At 40.5% G+C, this 23,844-nt stretch overlaps 2 protein-coding genes across 8 annotated transcripts in view; one reads left to right on the top strand and one right to left on the bottom strand.

The window, feature by feature from the left end:
• BCL2L13 (BCL2 like 13) overlaps positions 1–10,796 on the top strand; it is an 87,820-nt gene extending 77,024 nt beyond the window's left edge. For all 7 annotated transcript variants that reach the window (XM_049624836.1, XM_049624832.1, XM_049624830.1 and 4 more), the window contains one exon: positions 8,400–10,796. In XM_049624836.1, the coding sequence (XP_049480793.1) occupies positions 8,400–9,218 (819 nt within the window). In that variant the 3' untranslated portion in view covers positions 9,219–10,796. The remainder of the gene's footprint in view (positions 1–8,399) is intronic.
• BID (BH3 interacting domain death agonist) overlaps positions 10,614–23,844 on the bottom strand; it is a 33,048-nt gene continuing 19,817 nt past the window's right edge. The window contains exons 4-6 of the mRNA XM_049624838.1: positions 21,321–21,460; positions 18,885–19,097; positions 10,614–17,680 (exon numbers count right to left, since the gene is read on the bottom strand). Coding sequence (XP_049480795.1) covers positions 17,669–17,680; positions 18,885–19,097; positions 21,321–21,460 — 365 coding nt within the window. The 3' untranslated portion in view covers positions 10,614–17,668. The remainder of the gene's footprint in view (positions 17,681–18,884; positions 19,098–21,320; positions 21,461–23,844) is intronic.

The following is a 23,844-nucleotide window of genomic DNA, read 5'->3' as shown; positions in this document are numbered from 1 at the left end:
GTCCAGTTTAGTGTTTGTTTTTTTTTTTAAGTTTTATTTATTTACTTTGAGAGAGAGAACGAGTGCAAGCCAGGAGGGCAGAGAGAGAGAGAATCCCAAGAAGCTGGCTCCTTGCTGTCAGCTCAGAGCCTGATGTGGGGCTCAAACTCAACAAACCGTGAGATCGTGACCTGAGCTGAAATCAAGAGTCGGATGCTTCACTGACTGAGCCACCCAGGCGTTCCAAGTACCCAGTTTTTAAATGTTGAGTTTCAATAGTGAAGAAAAAAAGATTTAATCTTAAGCAATGCCTCATTACCCTTCTTTTTAGCTACTTTGCAAGGCTTTGAAGGTTGAGGATTATAAAGCTGCTGAACCATACTTAGTTTCTCATTTGGAGATTTTGAGAAAGCAAATAAATAAACAAGTGTACTAAAGTCAATAGGGATAATTATGAACTTTGTGTTACTTTATACTATTACTACTCTTCTTTACTACCTTTTTCCCCTCCTTATAAACTTATTCTTTATATGAGCCTTTATTTCTGGTTTTCTTAAATGGAACTCCTTGAAGAGATGATTTAATAAACAGATAAACTTTTGAGTATATAAATTTTGTGGTAGGGCACCTGGGTGGCTCATTCGGTTAAGTGTCTAACTTTTGGTTTCAGCTCAGCTCAGGTCATGATCTCATGGTTCGTGGGATCAAGCCCTGTGTTGGGCTCTCTACCCTGACAGCTCAAAGCCTGCTTGGGATTCTATCTCTCCCTCTCTCTGCTCCTCCCACTTGCTCACACACTCTCTCTCAAATAAACATTTAAAAAATATATATATTTAATAAAAGAAAATTATATGGCAAAGAGAAATCCCTTTGTAATAAGTGTTAGAGGATTTGCATGACTAATTAGAATTGTGTTCTGGCAAAGAGATAGGTAAATACAGCTTTATTTTATTTTATTTTATTTTAATTTTATTTTTTTCTAGTAATCTCTACGCCCAACGTAGGGCTCAAATCCAGCTCTGTTGTTCTCTCTTCTTTCTCTCTCTTTTTTTAAGATTTTATTTTTAAGGGTCACCTGGGTGGCTCATTTAAGCATCTGACTTTGGCTCAGGTCATGATCTCACAGTTCTTGAGTTCCAGCCCTGCCTTGGACTCTCTGTTGTCAGCACAGAGCCTGCTTCAGATCCTCTGTCCCTGTCTCTCTGCCCCTCCCTGCTCCTGCTTGCTCTCTCCCTCTCAAAAATAAATAAACATTAAAAAAAAATTGGGGGACTCCTGGGGGGCTCAATCGATTAAATGTCTGACTCTTGATTTTGGCTCAGGTTATGATCTCACATTTGTGAGTTCAAGCCCTGCTTCAGGCTCTGTGCTGACAGTACGGAGCCTGCTTGGGATTCTCTCTCCCCCCCTCACTCTCTGCCCCTCCCCCACCTCTCTTTCTGTCTCTCAAATAAATAAAACTTAAAAAAAAAAAAAGATTTTATTTTTAAGTAATCTCTACACCCAGTGTGGGTCTCAAATTTACAACCTTGGGATTAAGAGTTGCATGCTCCACCAACTGAACCAGCCAGATACCCCTGTTATTCTCTGTCTTCTAAGAAGCTTTCCATGAATCCCCAAATAAGTTTCTCTTCTTCTGTGTTTGTCTCCTTCACTAGGTTTTAAACTCTATTTTAAACTCTTTGGGGACAGAGATTATAATGTTTTGTCACTACCATTTATATAGCACAATTCCCAACAATGAGAAGCAAACTACTTTCAAGAATAGGAGAAATCAAGTATGACTCCCAAGTTTTTGGTTTAGCTGACTGGTGAAATGTTTTTTTATTTTTCATCTCTAAATTGGATTGCAGCATCAAAGAGACAGGAGGCTTTGGTGAAAAATAATGATTGCTTATATTAGAGTGATAGCAGAAAATGTTGAGAGGAAGGGAAAAATATATCTTGATATGTTAGGATACATTAAGAATAAATGTTTTGAGATATAGTTAGCACTTTATGATTAGATTAAATAGAGGGAGAGGAAGATGATGAGGTAGATGGTAGCCAAAATAAAGTTACTAACAATGGGATAAGATAGAGAAACAATGTAGAAGTGTTATTTGTAGTTTGTATTCTTCAGTAGGACAAGTAGTATCTCCTGGCAATCAGTAATTAATGACTTCTGCTGTTGGTGGGTATACAGTGTTTATGTGATGCATTTGGTTGCAAAGGGACTCTGTTATCATTCATTATTGATAAAGTCCCAGAACTGTTGAGTGGTTTTATATTACCATTGTACTGATGAAAATCTGAGAATTCAAAAGAGGTGAAATCCCATAAGATTATAGTTATGAAGGTCTCATTTAGATGCATTTTAAGCCTGGGAAAGGAATCCATATGAAGAACAGTACTAATGGCAGATCTTATTAAAAATAAAAAATAAGATTATTAACTAGCATAGACTACTGGTTACTTTAGTACTTTACCTCCTCTGTTTTCTTTAGTCTCAACCTTTTTTACAAGCATCCTTGCCCCCAATTAGTTATATTATTTTATTATTTTTTAAAAGTCTATTTATCTATTTTGAGAGAGAGAGAGAGAGAGAGAGAGCAGGAAAGGGGCAGAGAGAAAGAGAATCCCAAGCAGGCTCTGCACAGTCAGCTTGGAGTCCAGCGCAGGGCTCAGACTCAGACTGTGAGATCATAACCTGAGCCAAAACCAAAAGTCTGATGCTTAACCCACTGAACGACCTAGGCACCCTTGTTTTTTGTTTTGTTGAAGAGTAAAAGATAAAAGTCTTAACAGTTCAATAATAAAAAGACAATAGAATTTTAAAGTGGGAAAAAGAAATAGACACTGTTCCAGAGAAGATAAACAAATGGACAATAAGCAAATGAAAAGATGTTTAGTATCATTGGTCATTAGTGAGATGCAAATAAAGACCCAAATGAGATACCACCTCACATTCCTTAGGATGGCACTGATAAAAAAAAAAAAAAAAAATGAAATGGTCAATAACAAGTGTTAGGATGTGGAGAAATTAGAACCCTTCTACATTGCTGGGGGGAATATAAAATGGTACAGTTGCTTTGAGAAATAGTTTGGCAGTTCCTCAGTAAATTAAACAGAATTACATGACCCAGCAGTTTCACTTGTAGCTATGTACTGAAAAGAATTGAAAATAGGTGGTCAAACAAAAACTTATATGTGGATATTCACAATCACCAAAGGGTGGAAATGTCAACCAACTGATGAATGTCAACCAACAACTGATGTCAACCAATTGATAAAACCCAAATGTTAACCAACTGATGAATTAATAAACAAAATGTGGTATATCCATTTAGTGAACTACTGCAAAGCCACAGAAAGAAAGTGCTGATATACACTACAACATGGACGAACCTTGAAAACATGTGAAGTGACAGAACCTAAACATGAAAGGTCACGTATTGTATGATTCCATTTATATGTACTTCCCAGAATAGGCATATCTAGAGGCAGAGAATGATTAGTGGTTGCCAGGGGAAGGAGGAGGGGAGAATTGGGAGTGATTGTCAAAAGCTTTCTCTTTGAGATGGTGGAAATGTTCAGGAATTAAATAAAGTGGGGTGATGTTTGCACACATCGTGAATATACTAAGCACCGCTGAATTGCACACCTAAAAATGGTGAATGTTAGGTTACGTAATTTTATGAATGTGTTTATCATGTATTAATACTAAAAAAAGAATAAAAGATTTAAAAAAAAAAAAACACCAATTTCTAATGGTGTTCTAATATGCCCTGCCCTTTGTTTTAGGGACATGTACAAAAGATATTCAGGAGATCCTCTTCATCTGACTCAAATTATTTCACAGCTCATGTTGAGATTGTTGAATGTCCACTAATCTCAAGTTTCTAGGAAGCAGCAGACCACAATTTATATGTAACAGTCTTTTAAAAAAAATGGAGATAGATTTATTATTTTCAAATAGATTAAAAAAATTTTTTATACAAAGTCATGATCATTGTAAAAAATTTATAGAATACACACTTTTCTTATAGTTCTGTCCCACAGAAATAAGCTGTATATTGGTTTGATGTATACTATTGTAATTAAAAAAATAATTTTTTTTAATGTTTATTTATTTTTGAGAGAGCGCAAACAGGAAAAGGGCAGAGAGAGAGACACAGATCCGAAGCAGGCTCCATGTTCTGAGCTGTCAGCACAAAGTCTGACACAGAGTTCAAACTCATGAACTGCAAGATCATGACCTGAGCCAAAATCAGACGCTTAACCAACTGAGCCACCCAGGCACCCTTATACTATTGTAATTTTCTAAAGAGAGATTTTTACTTTCCAGTTTTGTGATACCTCTATTTAGGAGAGATGAGGAAGGAGGAAAAAGTGTGTTAATAACCTTTTTGTACCCAAGGAAGGGTATTGTTTCAAATTGCTTTTAGTTTTAAAATTTTTTCAGTCTACGTGACTCTTTCTCCCACCACCACACCAAAAACAGTAGCAAAAAAACAATGACAACAAAAACAATAATAATGAAAAAACAGCATAATTTATTGATTGCTTACTATGTACAAGGTTCTGTGCTAAGCACGATAAATACTATATCTAAGTTTTGTTATAAAACTTACCAAGGCATTCATATTCCATTTATGAATAAATTGAAGTTTAAATGGTTAAGCAAAGGGGCGCCTGGGTGGCTTAGTTAAGCGTCCAACTTTGGCTCAGGTCCTGATCTCCCGGTTCATGGATTTGAGCCCTGCATGGGCCTCTGTGCTGACAGCTCCGAGCCTGGAATCTGCTTCAGATTCTGTGTCTTCCTTGCTCTCTGCCCCTACCGCCCCCCGCCCCCCCGCCCGCCACCAAAATAAATAAACATTAAAATTTTTTTTTTTAATGGTTAAGCAAGCAAGGCCTTCAGATATACACATCTGGTATGTGTGGAGCTGGGGTTCAAACCAGTTCTTTTTTCCTACAAATACTGTATTTTTAATTACTCCACTGTTGTATCTCTCTGCGTATGTTCATTCACAGACTATCCCTGATGACCTCTAGGGCTTCCTAAGGAGATTGAAACAAGGGTTGAGGTGGAACGTGGGGCAGTTAGAATCTTGATATTATGATCATGTTATTTGTTTAGTTGCTTTTCTGGTTTCTTTTTATGTAGGGCTAATAGAGGGACTACTGGTTTATATTAGAGCCTTAATGTATGCAGAAAGCTTTCAGTTTTTAAAAAAAATTTTTTTTAATGTTTTTTAATTTATTTTTGAGACAGAGACAGAGCATGAGCAGGGGAGGGGCAGAGAGAGGAGGAGACACAGAATCTGAAGCCGGCTCCAGGCTCTGAGCTGTCAGCACAGAGCCCGACATGGGGCTTAAACTCACAGAGTGTGAGATCATGACCAGAGCTGAAGTTGGACGCTCAACCTACTGAGCCACCCAGGTGCCCCCCGAGAGCTTTCAGTATTGATTGAAGAATAAAATTATTCTACTTCCTATGAATAGCAGCTATAATCACAAAATAAAACAGGAATTAATTTGCTTTACATACTCTATTCAAACTCTCTGCAGCATTTATGAGTGTCACCCAGACTTTTTGTGAAGCTTTCTTTAGGTCTTTATGAACATTACCCTCCATTAGTTCTCTCTTCCTCTAGGTTCCGCTATCATCCTGTGCATATACCTGTCTTAAAGCTTTCTGTATCATACTGAAATTATTCATATGTCAGTCTTCACATCTAGACGGTGAATTTTTTTTTAATAAACTTTTTATTTTAAGTAGGCTCCATGCTCTGTTGAATTCAACGACCCTGAGATCAAGAGACGGGTGCTCTACCAACTGAGCCAGCCAGGCGCTCCTGACATTATTTATTTTTATTGCTTTTGTGTCAAGACTCTTGCTAAAGAGAGAAGCAAGAGTCTTACATTTCTGGTGTTCCTCTGGCCACTGCTCTCAAGTCATTTTAAAGTGGAGCTGTGATTGTCCTTGTGTAGCTAAAACACTTCATTGACCATTTCCTGTTGAATAAAGTCCATATTTCTTAGTTCTCTGTCAGGTTTTCCAGGGTCCCTTTCCTAATGGAAATTTCTATTCTTCATGTACACTGTACACTACTCCCACTGGGTTACATACTGTTACCCTTTTTTATTATTTATTTATTTATTTTTATTTTTAAAAATTTATTTATTTTTGGGGCGCCTGGGTGGCTCAGTCGCTTGAGCGTCTGACTTCGGCTCAGGTCATGATCTCGCAGTTTGTGAGTTCGGCCCCGCGTTGGGCTGTGTGCTGACAGCTTGGAGCCTGCAGCCTGCTTTGAATTCTGTATCTTCCTCTCTCTCTGCCCCTCCCCTGCTCATACTCTGTCTCTCTCTGTATCTCAAAAGTAAATAAATGTTAAAAAATTTTTTTTAATTTATTTTTTAATTTCTATCCAAGTTAGTTAGCAAATAGTGCAACAATGATTTCAGGAGTAGATTCCTTAATGCCCCTTACCCATTTAGCCCATCCCCACCTTCCACAAGCCCTCCAGCAACTCTGTTTGTTCTCCATATTTAAGAGTCTCTTATGTTTTGTCCCCCTCCCTGTTTTTATATTATTTTTGCTTCCTTTCCCTTATATTCATCTGTTTTGTATCTTAAGGTCCTTATATGAGTGAAGTCATATGATACTTTTCTTTCTCTGACTAATTTCGCTTAGCATAATACCCTCTAGTTCCATCCATGTGGTTACAAATGGCAAGATTTCATTCCTTTTGATTGCTGAGTAATACTCCATTGTATATATACACATCTTCTTTATCCATTCATCCATCAATGGACATTTGGGCTCTTTCCATACTTTGGCTATTGTTGAAGTGCTGCAATAAACACATGTGCCCTTTCAAAACAGCATACCTGTATCCCTTGGATAAATACCTAGTAGTGCAATTGCTGGGTTTTAGGGTAGTTCTATTTTTAATATTTTGAGGAACCTCCATACAGTTTTCCAGAGTGACTGCACCAGTTTGCATTCCCACCAGCAGGGCAAAAGAGATCCTCTGTCTCCACATCCTTGCCAACATCTGTTGTTGCCTGAGTTGTTAATGTTAGCCATTCTGACAGGTGTGAAGTGGTATCTCACTCTGGTTTTGATTTGTATTTCCCTGATGATGAGTGACGTTGAACATCTTTTCATGTGTCAGTTGGCCTTCTGGATGTCTTCTTTGGAGAAGTGTCTATTCAAGCCTTTTGCCCATTTCTTCACTGGATTATTTGTGTTTTGGGTGTTGAGTTTGATAAGGTCTTTATAGATTTTGGATACTAACCCTTTATCTGATATGTCATTTGCAAATATCTTCTCCCATTCCGTTGATTGCCCTTTAGTTTTGCTGATTGTTTCCTTTGCTGTGCAGACTAGAGGTTTTTATTTTGATGAGGTCCCGATAGTTCATTTTTGATTGGGTTTCCCTTGCCTCTGGAGACGTGTTGAGTAAGAAATTGCTGCAGCCAAGGTCCCAAAGAGGTTTTTGCCTGCTTTCTCCTCAAGGATTTTGATGGCTTCCTGTCTTATTACATTTAGGTCTTTCATCCATTTTGAGTTTATTTTTGTGTATCGTGTAAGAAAGTGGTCCAGGTTCACTTTTCTGCATGTTGCTGTCCAGTTTTCCCAGTACTTGCTGAAGAGACTGTTTTTATTCCATTGGATATTCTTTCCTACTGTCAGAAATTAGTTGGCCATATGTTTGTGGGTTAATTTCTGGGTTCTGTATTCTATTCCATTGATCTGAGTGTCTGTTTTTGTGACATCCTCTTTTTTATATTTATACACTTTTGCGGGTATTGTGTCTTGCCCATGGTTTTCACCATAGACTCTGACCCATCCTCCTGATAGCCACTGTAAATGCTGGTTTCTCCACAAAGCTCTCAGGCATCTCCCTGACTGCTGCAGCCTCCACCAGAAGAAGTTGCCATCTCTCCAGCTGAACTCTTACTAGCACTTGGACTGCCGGATAGCATTGCCTTACTAAGTGATAAATTCCTTGAGAGCAAGTTTCTTGCCTTTGTTTTCTCTGCTATTTTGCATTAATTATTGCATTGTATATATATACACATCGAATTGAATATAAAAATCACATTTTGGTTTTTTAGTTTCAAGGAAATTGGTCAGAGGACTATCTTGTTAAAAATTCTTCCTCTGAGGACACTTGTTGGGATGAGCACTGGGTGTTGTATGTAAGCCAATTTAACAATATATTATATTCATAAAAAAATGAATAAAAGAAAAAAATTCTTCCTCTTTATTGGTCTACAGGTAAATGCATTCAATCCAGAAATTACATAGCTGTAAACAATGTGTTTATTCCTAGAACTTCAGTTTGGGAAAGAATTTTTATCCAGATTTATATTTATTTTAAATATATTTACCATTCTTTGTATTGACTCTCTTCCTTCTCTTCTAGGGCACTGTCTTTAACCTTGAATCAGAGGAGGAGGAATACCCTGGAATCGCTGCAGAAGATAGCAATGACATTTATATCCTGCCCAGTGACAACTCTGGACAAGTCAGTCCTCCAGAGTCTCCTACTGTGACCACTTCTTGGCAGTCAGAGAGCTTACCTGTTTCACTCTCAGCCAGTCAGAGTTGGCACACAGAAAGCCTACCAGTGTCCCTAGGTCCTGAGTCCTGGCAACAGATTGCAATGGATCCTGAAGAAGTCAAAAGCTTAGATAGCAATGGGGCTGGAGAGAAGAGCGAGAACAATTCTTCTAATTCTGACATTGTGCATGTGGAAAAAGAAGAAATACCTGAAGGTGTGGAAGAGGCTGCTGTGGCATCTGTAGTCTTGCCAACCAAGGAGCTGCAGGAGGCATTCCCTGAAGCACCTGCTCCCTTGCTTCCGCATATCACTGCTACTTCCGTGCTGGAGGTGAGGGAACCTGACACAGAAGCGATTGCAATTGAGAAAGTCAGCCCTGCTACATCGTTGTTTGTGGAACTTGATGAAGAAGAGAACTTGATGAAGACAAAAGCAGCAGCAGTTGAATCTGTTGAACTAGAAGAGGAAGTGATCCCTGCACTGGAACCCACAGAAACACTGCTGAGTGAAAAGGAGATGCATGTAAAGAGAGAGGGTCTTCAAGAAGGGCCCTCCCCTGCTGCAGAAGAGAAGGCCTTCCCCCTGTCTGAGGGCAAGTCTATACTGCTGTTTGGAGGGGCCGCCGCTGTTGCCATCCTGGCAGTGGCAGTTGGGGTAGCACTGGCTCTGAGAAAGAAATAGCAGATCTTTCAGAAGAGAAAGAAGACAAAAAATATGTAAAGTCTTAGCTGTACTGACTGAATTGGATCCACCAACAACTGATTGGACATTTGTGGAACACTCTGGGATAATGGGGGACTTCTGCTCAACAAGGCATAAATCGATCCACATAGTAGGGCTTGAGGTAGAGGGCATTCACGTTTGTCTGTTAAGTTCCAAGGGCCGTGGCTCATGCTCAATTCAGAATCTCTTGAGTAAAGTACTCCCTCTAGAACAGGGTTTCTCAACCTTGCCATCAATGACATCATGATTAATCCTATGTTGTAGGGGGCTGTCCTGTGCACTGTAGGATGTTTAGCAACATCTCTGGCCTCTACCCACTAAATATCAGTAGCACCGTTCCCCCAGTTGTGACAACCAAAAATGTCTCCCAACATTGCCAAATGTCCCCTGGGGGCAAAATTGTTCCCGTTGAGAGCCACAGCTTTAGAGGGAGAGGGTTAATTTAAGAGAATCTGCGATAGAAATTCCTAGGCCAACAGGGCTTAGCTGTGGGCTCCTCAGCTATTGATTTGTTCCTGCCCTTGGAAGTTCATCTTTCCTGACCAACATGCTGTGTTTTGCAGCCATTCCTTTGTGGATCTTCTTTTTTCCCCCACCTTCTTAGTCCTGTAGCGTGAGGGTGCTCTCCCCTTATGTCTCTGCTGCCTCTCAGGTACTGCACCGTTCCTCTTCACCCCCACGTTCTTTGTTAAAATCCCACGGGAGAGCACTTGCTCTGTGCCCACTAAGTCCCTGATGCTTCCTACAGCTCCACCTTGTAAAGATGTTACCTTTAGTAATCTTTAAAAAAAATAAATATAACAGAGACCTAGGGCTCCCTGCCTGTGAATGCAAAGGCAAGTAACTGGCTAAAGAGGGACATTTGTCTCATTTAGAAGCAGAAGGATGACTTAGATGGCCTGTCAAAGTCTCTTCTGGCCCTTTTGTGTATGGCCACCCTATGGAGCTTATGGTTACTCGCTAGCAGCATCTCTGTTGCTGGATGGTCACTGTCTAGAACCTGCATTAGTGTGTTTTCCCTTTATCTGGCCTAGTCTTCTTACTGGTCAGCCAGCTTCTCTGTGGTCTTTTGCCATGTGATAAGGATGTTAATACTTGGGCTTACAGACCAACTGAATCATAACTCTTATTAAATACAGAAGGTCTCCTAAATACCATTGAAATAAAAAGTAGTAAAAGAGAAGCTTGACTTTCTTGAGGCTACCCTCGAGATTTTAGTTTGGCTTTCAGAGTTCAAGAATTAGACTTCTTCCCTGAACTCTTTACAGTCCAAATGCCAGAGTGATAAACAAAATGATTCTAATCAGTATGTGCTAGTTGAGAATCAGTGTAATTTTCTTTCATCTGGCTGATCCCATCCCTAAAGCAGGGGGGGGGTGGAACCATGTCTTTTCATGCCTGAGGATCACAGTGTCACTATGCAGGACACACATGCTTGATACAGGTCATCTCAGATTTATCTTAGTAAATGTAACAAATTACTTTTTAGATCCTGAAATTTGTAATAAAATTACTTTACTATCCTGATCACCAAAACTTGACGTTTTAAATGTGCTTTCTTTTTTAAATTTATTTTTTAAAATTAAATCTTCTCCCTAAAGCAATACTATTTAAAAGCTGGTCAAGGAAAGGTCTGAAGTGTGTTTGTCTATTCAGCTTTATCATGCACTGTATCTGTATGTTCTGAGTTGTAGCGTCTTAGGGAGTGATATTTTTAAGGGTTTTGGTGCACCTTGATTAGTGTAGCTAGAGAAGAGGTGGGAGGATGGGAATTAATGTAGTAAAGATGGTTTTCACTCCTTGGACTCTGACAGTTGGCTCCGACATTGGGGTTTCTCTGTATTCTAGTTCCTACTTTTGTGTTTGCATAGGATAAGAGCACACTGGTGAGTTATCCTGATTTTTTTTTTTTTTCTCTTTTATAATAAAATATTTTCCTTCCAGTGTTGACACTTTTAAACTCCGGAGCCCAAACCCATTAGCTGAACACATTTAAGCACTAATAGAAACCGGGTTTACTTCTGAGCTACTACAAGGAGATCTGTGGCTTAGGATATTTGGGTCTGTGTTCTCCACTAAAGGAAAGACTGAGACATGTGATAGGATGCTGCCACGTGCTGGTTTATTTTCCTATCTGTTGAACATTAACCCAAAGTGATTTGGCCAATTGCCTCTTGCTGGGTAATGGTTAATACTCTTTTCCATTGGCTTTCTCTAGGTTGAATCATTGATAGTTCTGAATAATAGAGTGTGTCAGGGTGCCTGTTGCTTCTTCACTTCCTTATCCTCTGCCTCTGGCACTGGAGGGGAAATACCCTAATGAGGACTGCTGCTTACAGCAGTTCCTGTTTTTTGCTTATTAAAAAAAATTATTTCTCAGCCTCCCACGTCCCTCGTTTTTGGTGGGGCTGGTAGTCAGAGGCCATTTCTTCTCCCCCATGCCTCCCCAACTTACATTACATCTAAATCTAAGGTAAAAAGGCAGATTAGGGATAAATCTCACTTGCTTATGGAACTCAAATGTGGAATTGAGTATCACCATTTATCGTTCCTCATTCTTTATTGAGCAAAAGTTTGTATTAGTAAGTTTTCTAGATTTCTTCTTAATTGCTTTATAGACTGTAATGATTTCTGAAAACTTGGTAAAAAACCAATGAAGGTTTCTTGAGAAAAATACCAGAATTAAAGAATGCCACTTTATCGTCTTTGTATTAAAATAATAATTCTGAGCCAATAGAAATCAGTGTCTACAGTGTGCCTTACAGGGACTCTTGTATCATCATTGCCCTCTAGAAAGCTTTCTAGAAAATGAAAAGCAACTGTTGACCATCTGGTTCACACGTTCACCACACAAAGGCATCCTTGATACCTCCTCTCACCTATGTTTCTGTACCATCTCTTATATCAAAATGCAGCTACTTGACTGGGTCTGTCCTGGGGGAATAAACAATGAACCCAGGAATGTGGTTTTTTGGAAGTACAGCTACCATTAATTTCTTGTGGAAATCAATTTCCCCAGCCTTCATGCTAATTCCCTCTAATAATACAAAAGTAATGCCTGCTCTTTGCCTTTTTCTCTAAAAGGCATGATGTGGACAAATGTCATACCCACAGAATTTTAAAATTATTTTGAGAGGTCTTATAGAAATAAAAGGTACTACAGGTAAAATTTGAGTTGGTGATCATATTTCATAGAGGGCCTGTAGACTATTTGATTACCTTTACAGAAACAGATTCTGGCCTCTGAACTGATTTCCTCACAAATCCCCTTGTCTGCAGTTTTGTTTTCTGCGGTTCAGTTACCGGCAGTCAGCCGTGGCCCAGAAGTAGATGATCTTTACTCCCATATCCTGAGGTCAGTAGTAGCCTAATGGTTCATCACAGTGCCTGCATCGCTCACCTCACTCATCTCATAGCGTAGGCATTTTGTCATCTCATGTCCTCATGAGGGTATTAGTATAATAAGATAGTTTGAGAGGAAGACCACATTCACAGAACTCATCACAGTATATTATCTTAATTCTATTTTCTTGTTAATGTCTACTATGCCTAATTTATAAACTAACTTTACCATAGATATGTATGTGTGGGGGAAAAAAAATACATAGGGCTCAGTATTCTCTGTGGTTTCAGGCATCCACTGGGGAGGATGAGGGGGCGCTACTGTATCTCATTTAAAGCCTCAGCAACACCATGCCAGAAAAATGTAGCTTCTCTGGAGGAACGAGATCTGCCATTAGTGACAACCCATTACAGCATTCGTCACTGAGGAGGTTCAACTGTGAGATGGGTTTCAGTTTAGGGTGCATATTTTTCTGTATTAGAGTATCCTTTTCCTTAAAAAGTGTGGGTCATTATAATTTTAACAATAGTTGAACATTTACAATTTGCCAGAGATTGTTCTTGTGCACCATCATGTACCTTATTCCACCTTCACAGTTGCAATGGCTATTCATAGTCCTCATCCCCAGCTTACGCTGTGAAGAGACCTAATTGGAGTTTAATGACTTTTCAAAAGCCACCTAGCATGGGAGAGGAAAAGGTGACTGGATTTTTCTGACTCCAAGTCTAGTGCTTTTCTCGGTTTTTACCATGTTTATGACACTGCCAAGCAGGATTGGTAGGCTCTCTACAAATGGTTGTGCCAATCATGGACTGCACAAGGGCAGCCAGGCGCACCAGACTGTGCCCTGGAAGAAAGGGAGTTTTTTTCTTGATTTGTACAACGGTTCCATCTGGCCTAATCTAAAATTTGAGCATGTTCTACAGAAATAGGAGTGAAGGTTATGTCCAGAGTTATTCCGAACTTGTAGGATTTTCTCTTAGTGAATGTGATGCCTTGTGGCTAAAGAATGTGCAGTTATTGTTGGTATGGATCTTTATCTTTTTTAGTGTGTCACATAAGTACTTCTGCTTATAAACAAGAGTAAGGCAGTCTGACCCAGGAATCATCACCAAATGACGTGAAGACAGCGCCTTGATGCTTTCTCTTCCCTTTCCTCTATTTTTTCCCCCTGCCTATGCCATGGGTTGTGAAGTGGGATGAGATGAAGTGGGGGATACCGCCAGTCATTGGCCTCTCAACATTCGAGAGGTGACTGACTTGAGAGCTGGCAAGGTACAGCCACAGACACATCTTGCTCAGAAGCTGACACTAGATAACTTTCCAGTGAAACATCTCAGTTCCACAGTACACTGGGGCCTTGGCTGTAGGATACCTGTTTCTTAAAATTTAGTCACTATTTCTTAGTTACCTCATACATAGAACTCCATAGAGAGTAGAAACGGTCATGAAACTAAAATATGAAGACATCCTGGTCTTCCCTTTATTTACATAAGACTAGCCTGTGGCTGGCCATGTTCCTGTGAATTTAAATCATCAGGGCCCTCCCGATGTTTATGTTTACACTGCAGTAGCTCTAGCCAGGCAGCTGCTTCATCGTAAGCTCAGGTAGGAGATGTTCTCAGGGATATTTGCAAGGCCTTGTAATAAGTTAAAAAGTAGCAGCTGGTTTAAGGTGATCTTTGCCCCCTTCTCAAACTTCTAAGGGGAAATTTTATAGTGATCTTGCTCAGTGAGTGTTTTTTTGCACCACCGGAAGAAATTGGTTAATCAGTATATTGTTATGAACAAAAGTTTTGACATTTTACTACTGTTTGTTCCAGGAATAAAAGGAAGTTGAAATACAATCTTCCCTGTTACGGAGTCTGGAATAACTTGGTTCCTGATTTTTAGCAAGACAATTGTATTACATAGGTTGGTCCTTGGCCAGCACCAAAGGAAAAGATAGAATCTGTGTATTTTTCCAGCTATCTTAGGCTTTCATTTCTCTTTTCCTTTACATTAAAAGTGCCTCTCTCTACCTCATTCCTTGACTGAGTTCAATTTATTATTGGTTCTAATGCTCTCATCTCCTCAAAATTACTGGAATTAAATGGTAATTTTGGTAACACAGGCATTTTACTTAAGTGCATGTATTTACTTTCTCTGTATGAATTTCCATTAGCTCTCCTAACAACTCTGATTTGCTCACCTTATTTGTGGTTTATTCTGGCTCTTCCTTTTCCCTCCTGTTATCTGCCTTTTGGCCAATCTACTCTTCATCAGGGGAAAAGAACAAAATTCAAATCTATGAATTGTGCTGTTAGAAGCAGTGTGTTGGGGAGAATACATTGGAGGTTGAAATAAAGTGAGATCTGAAGATAATTGATGGACGACTCTTTGTATTCACATGGTAATCTTATGCCTTGGACTTCAGAGGGATCATTTCAGATAAGCTTGGGGTCTTGACAGGTACACACTTATTTGCTTTGCCTTCAGGTTCTGAAAACATGATCTTAACATTCAAAGGACACTCCATATTCAGGTTCCCAGTCAGCAGTGAAATTGTTGGAAAATAAAAGGCTTTGGTGCTATGACCCTTTAAGGTAGCCCTGAGCATCTCAGCAGTTAGTGCTGGATCCTAAGTGGTGAGATCAGGAATGATTTGACCTTCAGACTATACCAGATAATCCACCTGACTTTCAGATATGCCAAGCAGCTAGCTTCTGGAGAAGAAAGCTTTTCACTTTTTATTCATTTAAGAATCCAGCCTTGTTAAGCTGCTAGAGGTGAGGCAAGAATTTTTTTTTTTTTTAATGTATTTACTTATTTTAAGAGAGACAATGTGAGTGGGGGGAGAGGGGGAAGACCACAGAGAGGGGGAGAATCCCAAGGGGCTCCAGACAGCACAGAGCCCAATGCGGGGCTCGAACTCACAAAACTGTGAGTTCGATCATGACTTGAGCTGAGATCAAGAGTTGGACATTTAAGCGACTGAGCCACCCAGGCGCCCCAGAAAACTTTCTATATTTAACCAAGGAATTTCCATTGCTTAATTCAAATATTTAAAACAACAGGATGAAACACATTCTCTAAATTAAAAAAAACTTTGTTATATCCATGATGAGTAAAATCCACCAACTTCCAGGATATGTGTCAGTCATTCTGGCTGGGATGTGCTCAAGACTGGGAACATTCGTTTTTGATACAGTGGACTCTTTTCATAATGCTGGTTTGGGGACAAGAAGGTGATAATTTTGCCTCATGGCTGGGAAAGTCTAACTTGGTCTGAAAAAATTTACACCAACACGTGTGTATAAGTTGTATGAAAATGGTGGCCTACTGTATCAATTTAAGCAAAACTGGCAGATAAAGATGTGAAAAGTTGTAAGTATTATAAGAGATAGTCTGGAATTATCTGTCGTTTTTAGAGCTCTTTTTTTCTTCCATTAGAGTTGACTTCGTATTTAAATTGTTCCTTTCAGAAGAAAGTGTCCCTCCACCCCTAGTGAGAATCTGATTGAACTGATACACGTATGGATGAGTGGGTATGTATGTATATGTGTGATTCAACCTGTTTCCACTGTGATATGAATCCTTCAAAAAAAAAAAAAGTCCACTCCAAAACATAACAGCATTACCGGTTTATTTCCAAATGGTGGCCTTCTTACTGCACGGCTTTTAGTATTTGCAACATACTGCAGATAGCAGATTGAGGCCCAGCCCTAGTGTGGTATGTATTTAATGCTGAACAATGCAGTCATATTTCTTTTCTGATTAAACTCTCAAGGAACAGAAAAGTGTTTTTGGTAACAAGAAAGTATTTCTTAGTACCTATTACTCTTGTTCATATCCTTTCCCAGAGTGTTCTATTCATAGTAACAACAGTATTACTGGTAAGCCTAACATTAATGTGTGTGATATGGACCCAGCATCCACCACTGTACCTTTAAACAGAATCCTAGGAAATGCTTATCGCTGGGAACAACAGACCAGTATTGCACTGTTTCTAAATGTAAGCTCTCCCTGGTTTATTTTGGCACTACCTAAGTGACTTACTTTTGTTATTACTTGCATTCTGACTGTGTCTCTAAGAAAGGGAACCACCTCAACTGTTGAATTTTTAAAAGTCTAACTATTGTTTTATCTTTATGGCTAGAAACCTGTTTTCTTCAGATGTCGCTTCTTGGGCAAGGGTAAGCTGAGGGATATGGGAGGAAAATGAAAATGTAAGATTATTAACAGACATTCCCCCATGGGCTGGATGTAGTAGCTTCTGGTACTACATCAGCTTAAAATTTTTATCAGAGCCTTGACTTCTTGGAAAGAAAAGGTGCATTTGGTTACCTGATTTTGGAAGCTGTGGTTGACGTGGGCCCTTAAATGATCTCCACACCTTTCAATTGCCTGTGGTCCTTCTTAACTCAAAAGGAAATCGAGTTGAAAAAAATCATGTTTTGAGGCCTGATTTTCCCATTGCTTGAGTACAGAACTTTAGTCCAGAACCTCTTGTACTGTTTGGTTTTTAAATGGGAAGACTGTTAACTTCCTTAGTATCAAGGTGTGCCCTACATTGAGAGGGATTTTTCATTTGTGAGGGGTAAGTTCATCCGTCTCCAGACCTTACTCTCCTCATATTGCCTGCTGTCAGACCACACCCCAAGGTTGCACTTTAATAAACAGTATTTTTTTTTTCCAAACAAAAAAACATGGGTTTTTTTCTTAAACAAAAAAACCTTTTTTTCTGCCTTACAATCTGTTCTTAAATTTAATTTTCAAGTGAAGACCCGTACAGCTGAAATAAGATAAAGGCACAGTGTGTAGTGGATTTGGAAGATGGTATGAAACTCATTCAAATCTGTGCAAGTTGACATTTTCATTCAAGTATGTTAAGGTAAAGTTTCTAAATGAATCACTTGCTTAAAACATCATCTTTAAAATAGTAAGAAATAAATAGCTATTACTTTGTGCCTATCTTCTCTAAGAACTTTGTTTACACAGCCATGGCTCCATCTCCACTGGAGGCAGGTGTACTGTTGTCACCATATCAAGTTTTAACCAGTTGTACTTTTGCAGAGTTGTCCACTCAGTCCATCTCCTGCATCAAGAAAGGAAAATAGACAGAATTAGCCAGTCTGATTCACTAACCAGGATTTAGTACTTAAGGACTCTGGTGCCACAATCAATAGATGTGAAGCCGGGGTTGTGCAAAACATACTCTCTGGAGCCCTGTCATCCTTAGATCGCTGCATCCTCCTTTTTGCTACATGGGAGCAATTGCAAAGACATAGGCTTTCAAGGTGCCAAGATCTGGATATTCACATCTATTGAATCACTTCTGGTGCTAAGAAGCATCTTCGTCCAAGGAATGAAGACTCTGTTTCAGCCCTTCAGTATTCGGGAGGCTGTTAATACAGATAGCTGTTGACATCTTGCCCACTTATTGTCCAGCTAGATGGTTGTTGGTGAAAGCTGTTACGAACTTTCTCAGGCTTACCTTCTCCCAACAATTCAGCTTCGAGATTTGTATTCGTTCTCCTGTTTTAAAATGCTGCCATAAATGAAGACCATGGCACACAGAGAAAGGCATCAGGGGTTAGATGCCTGAGTAATGCCTCTGACACACAAAATCCCAAACAGTCACTAAACTTACAGATAAGATACAACCACTTAATTTCCAGTTAAAGTTAAGCAACAGACTTTACTACCTGTCTGGCCCTTCTTCCTAGGCAGCATCATGAAGAATTGTGACTTTTAATATCTTAGTTTTAATATCTTGGACAGGTTTTCTGGGCAAGATTTTAGATAGTTTTTCCCCCTTTTTGACTACCCATTTTGGCATCTCTCCCCAACATCCTTTTTGGTAAACATGTTTTTAAATGTAAATTATACTTATGCTTGTGATGAGGTGGAGGTGAAGGCAGATGAAGCCCAGCTGGGGACACTCCCGCCACATTCTCTCATGCTCTACCCGTAACCTACACCGTATGACTTGGATCCTAGCAAGAGTAGAGTGTGCAGTGTGCTCTGATAGCAGGGTGTCTTAAAAATAAAGTTGATGAAGCTCAAAGGGGTGCTCATCACCACCTTCTACAACACAACTTTCTCACAGAAGCAAAGCCACACCTTCTACCTGAGTAGCAAGGTCCCTTTCGTGTGGTCTGGTCACCAGAAGCAGGGGAGAAAGGATGAAAGAAGCCCAGCAGCAGAGAGCTCTGCTGTGTTTCCAGACCTTAGAAGGAGCAGGCAGAGACCAAGAGGATTCAGCGAAATGCCAAGGAGCTGACATCACTGGTTCTTACATTTCTGACTAAGTTCCTCACATACGTGAGTAAGTTCTGGTTAATAAAGTTCACTGTTGTGCGAAAGACATCACGGAGCAAGGACGGTGTGTGATCGGCCACCTTTTTGGCCAATACCATGGCCAACAGGAGCACGGTCTTCTCCCTCTCCATGTCCTTCGGGTAAGTCTGTAGGACCTGCTCCAGCGCAGCAGCAAGGTGCTTCCTTCTGTCCTGCAGGTAGACACAGGGTCACGTGAAACTTCATTCACTAATATTCTGCCCTCGGAAAGGAGAACAGTCCACCAATGTTAAGTAGGAAGAAGCATGCTTTCATTTTGAGGGAAGAACTTATTAAACAGCTGAGGAGGCTGGAGGAGAGTGAGAAACAATTTAATTTGGAGAGGCAATGGAAAGGGTAGGCTAAGCTCAGTCCCCATAGCTGGACACACATTCATCAAATACATCTTGAGTGTGTGTGTTCACATTAGACAAATGAGTCATTCCCTGCCTCTAAGGCACTTAAAATAAAGAATTAATTAAATACCCAAGACGTCTTAGACCTATCTTACCAGTGCAGACCTAGCTACCGGAAGGGGATGAAGGGGGCTTGACATCTCATGACATGACATTCTCACTACATGGCAGCGGCACACCACAGACCACCAGACTCTTAAGGACCTTCAAGCTCATCAACTCACATGCAAAATTAAGTCAACATTGTGGGAGAGGACCCGAAGCAGAACAATACCACGGCTATGACAGCTGCTGATCCAGAGGGGACAAACCTTCCTGGAGGCAGGAGGCTGCCCTGGAGGACAGACACACTTCTGGGTAGTGAGGGGTGTTTGCATTTGCAGCTCCAGTCAAAAGGATGGAATCTTTCCCCTCCTCCAAACTCATGTAGCCATAGATTTGACAGCCTTGGGGAATCTCTCCCACTAAGTTTCTTCAGGAAGGCTAGAGGAGCTAGTTTATAGTACCCGCAAGGGACAGAAGCTCTATACTGATTTTAACCATGAAGTTAAGAGTAGCGGGCTAAATAAAATGTCACTCTTGTCACATGTGGTAAATGACCTGATGTTCTCACTCACATTTTTATTCAACTCTCTAAAACTGAGGAAAGAATAAGTTAGTCCTGGAAGAGTCATATACATTTTGTTAATCTTTTTTGGAAGGTTTTATATCAAACTCTTAACTCTGACTTAAGGTTCAGGTTTCCTAAATACCAAGTAAGTTAATTCTTCTGAAAGACAGTTAACCATGCTATGATTCTATTTCCAATTGTTTTGTAGGCACTGAATTACCTCACTGGACACTGGTTTGTCTGATAAGAGACAAAGGACAGACCTTGGTGTTTTAATTAACAACTGGAAACTAAAAGGCAGTCTGTGGACTGAGAGAAGAGGTTTTCAAATGACATATCTGATAAAGAGTTAGTACCCAAAATCTATAGAGAACTTCTATAACTTGAAAAAACAAACAATCCAATTAAAAAATGGGCAGAAGACATGAACAGACATTTCTCTAAGAAGACACAGTGGCCAACAGACACATGAAAAGATGCTCAACATCACTCATCATCAGGGAAATGCAAATCAAAACCATAATGAGATACCATCTCACACCTGTGAGAATGGCTAAACTCAACAACAAAAAACACAACTGGTGTTGAAGAGAACGTGGAGAAAAAAGGAACCTCATGCACTGTTGGTAGGAATGCAAACTGGAGCAGCCTCTGTAGAAAACAGTATGGAGATTCCTCAAAAAGTTAAAAATAGAACTACCCTACCATCTACTAATCACACTACTGGGTATTTAACCAAATAATACAAAAACACTAATTGAAGGGATATTTGCACCCCTATGTTTACTGCAGCATTATTTACAATAGCCAAACTATGGAAGCAGCCCAAGTGTCCATGGATAGATGAATAGATAAAGAAAATGTGGTGTATACACAATGGAACATTACTCAGCTGTAAAAAAGAATGAAATCTTGCCTTTTGCAACAACATGGATAGATCTAGAGAGCATAATCCTAAACTAAATAAGCTAGTCAGAGAAAGACAAATACCATGTGATTTCACTCATATATGGAATTTAAAAAACAAAACAAAGGAACAAAGGGGGAAAAAGAAGAGACAAACCAAAAAACAGACTCTTAACATAGAGAACACACTGATGGTTACCAGAGATGGAAGTGGATTGGGGGGATAAGTAAAATAGGTGAAGAGGCTTACGAGTACACTTTATCGTGCTGAAAACTGAGTAATACATAGAACTGTTAAATCACTATATTGTACACCTGAAAATAATATAACCCTGTATGTTAACTACATTGGAATTAAAAAAAAACAAAAACAAAAACAAAAACACACACACACCTGACAACTGAAAAAGTTCTCACACTTCCTGACTAACCCAGAAAGGGCACTGGTGAATATTCTCACTTACTTCTTCTGACAGGTTCACATTCATAAACTGCATTGCCAGGTTATTCACCACTCTTGGGTGGATGCTGTGATCCATCCTATCCCCGATTTGGGCGAGCTGCCTGGCGATATCTTGGATGATTTCCTCTTGACTCTCAGAATCTGAATGTTCAGGCAGGGACACAGAGACACAGCAGATTCAAAAAATGGTCCTGTTTGACCCCTCCTCCCAATCCATCCCATACCAGAAAAAGAAAGGGATTCTGCTTTGGAACAAAGCTAGTTCCTGCTTCCACAGCTCACCATGGTGGGCTTGCTGACGGCACATGCTCCATTCTACTAGAGCTGCTATGTGAGGACCTGGGTGCAGTCAGGGGAGCAGGGATGGAGTGCTGGGGCCAGGAAAGGATCTAAATGAGCAGAAGACTGGAGAAGTGGGCCTCACCCTGCAAAGAGTCAACATTTGTCCACAAAAAGGACAGTGATGCAAGGGCATCCATGACTTGCAAGGCATCATGACTCTGAGCAGCCATGGCATGAATCTGATGGCAAGCTTCATGGCTGCCAGTTCTAGACCCCATCATATAACAGGTGTCAGCCTAAGAAGGTATTAGGGCAGAGGCTCTGCTGTTACACTGAGTTAGAGCCCCGCGTCTGCCACCAGAGAACACAGCTCCTTCTCTCTCTTCCTTTAGGTCTACTCAAACGCCACTCTGTCCGAGATTATTAACACTGCCACTTGCACTGCCACCTGCCCTCTCCCTCGCCCTCCCTTTTCCTTCCTCAGCACTCACTACCACCATATATTTTACCTGTCCGTGTTCTTTGTCTGACTCCCTTGCCAGAAGGTAAGTTTCCTAACAGCTCCAATTTTTAAATCTGTTTTGTTTACTGCCAAATATGCAGCACTGAAAACAATGCAAGGCACACGGTAGGGCTCAACAGACAACTTCACAAATTAATGAATGTGTAAATGAATGGATCCTGTACCTAGCTCCTAGTAAGTAATCAATAAATGCCAGCTATTGTTATTTCTCCCATTAAATCTTATATTCTGTGTTTGCACCTTCCCTCCGGGTTCTTATTTACCCAGGACAGAAATCTCAATCTCCCCAGTCCTTGCAGGCATCCTCAAGCAATTGTCAAATCTTATCTCATAGCACAGATACAACCGTCTGTCCCACCATTACCACTGCCACCACCTGGGTGTGGATTCTCCATCAGCTCTCATCTGTAGCCTCTTAGCCCTTCTCACTGCCCTCCAGGCCCTTCTCCACTCTCCACAATATACTTTGGCAAGCAAGGCACTGAGAGGGTGAAGTGTCCTGGTGTGCCCCTGGAGACAGTTCCTCCTTAAATTTTGTGCCTTCAACATTTCACCTGCCCTAGACTGCCTACTGTGGTTTTGACTGTGATCCTTGGATCTCTGTGATCTCTGTGATCTCTACTCATTCATGTGCTCACACCTTGCTCAAGTGACAAGCTATAACCTAGCTTCCAAACACCTTGGACCATAACTTCCACTATTCCCTCCAAACACTCTAGTCAAACAACTATTCACAGTACCTTTTACAGACCCCAATTTTTTCATCTTCAAGTGTCTGCTTAAGCTGTTGCCATTCCCTCTTCCCAGTTTCCAAAGAGCCAAAATGTACCCCTTCCTCCATGGCCCAGCTCAACTGCAGTTATAGCTGTGAAGTCTTTCCTGATCCCTTGTGGAGGACCCATGCTATCCGTAGCTCCCACTATACTGACTCTGCCTCGCTGATTTCTCTGTGCTTTTCCACTTTATTGCGGCAACTTCAGGAGCCATGGCGGATTCAATCAGTGTCCAGCTGAGTAAATGAATTCACCAATGAAACTGTGGTGTACAGAGCCTCTAGTTTGCCTTTTGCTTCCAAATCTCATCAGGTACTTAATCTACATGCTAGTTTTCCACCAGCAGTGAAGTTAAGTGTACCTTTGCAAATGCCATTTGAGTTAAGCCAGGCTTTACAGTCTAAGGGCAAGGAATGGTGCAGAAGAGCAAAAGACAGCCCAGGGGACAGCCTCTGGTTACAGTTACTCCGGCCATAGCTTCTGACAGCAAAGCCATTCCTGCCCTTCACCCCCTCCTAAGCCTTCCCCAAAGGGGGCCAGTTGCCCTTATTCAAATTTAGAGCTACCCAGGAGATACAGTAGCTGGATTCTAAAGCACAGAAGTCTTTGGCACATCCTGGCTAGTGGGGGAACTCTGCCATATCCCCCATCCACTCAATTTAACATAGAGCTGGAGGTCCAAAAGCTGGATCAGCTGTTGGTCTCCCCCATGGCCACAAGAGGGCAGTGCAATCTCTTATGCCAGGAGATATCTGGGCAGCAGGAGGCAGGATTTCAGTCCTTTGGCTAGGTTGTGAGGACTGGGTCCAAGACCTCAGAGTCCCTTTGGCAGTGATTCTAACCAGGGCATATACCCCAGAAACACCTGAGAGTCTTCCACCCTAGAACATGTTGGTTCAGACAGCTGCAGTCACGCCCAAAGACTATGCATTTTGAAAATGTTCCTC

Source organism: Panthera uncia, chromosome B4 (assembly GCF_023721935.1).
Source record: "Panthera uncia isolate 11264 chromosome B4, Puncia_PCG_1.0, whole genome shotgun sequence".
NCBI classification, from domain to species: domain Eukaryota; kingdom Metazoa; phylum Chordata; class Mammalia; order Carnivora; family Felidae; genus Panthera; species Panthera uncia.
This window is presented reverse-complemented; position numbering and strand designations above follow the sequence as displayed.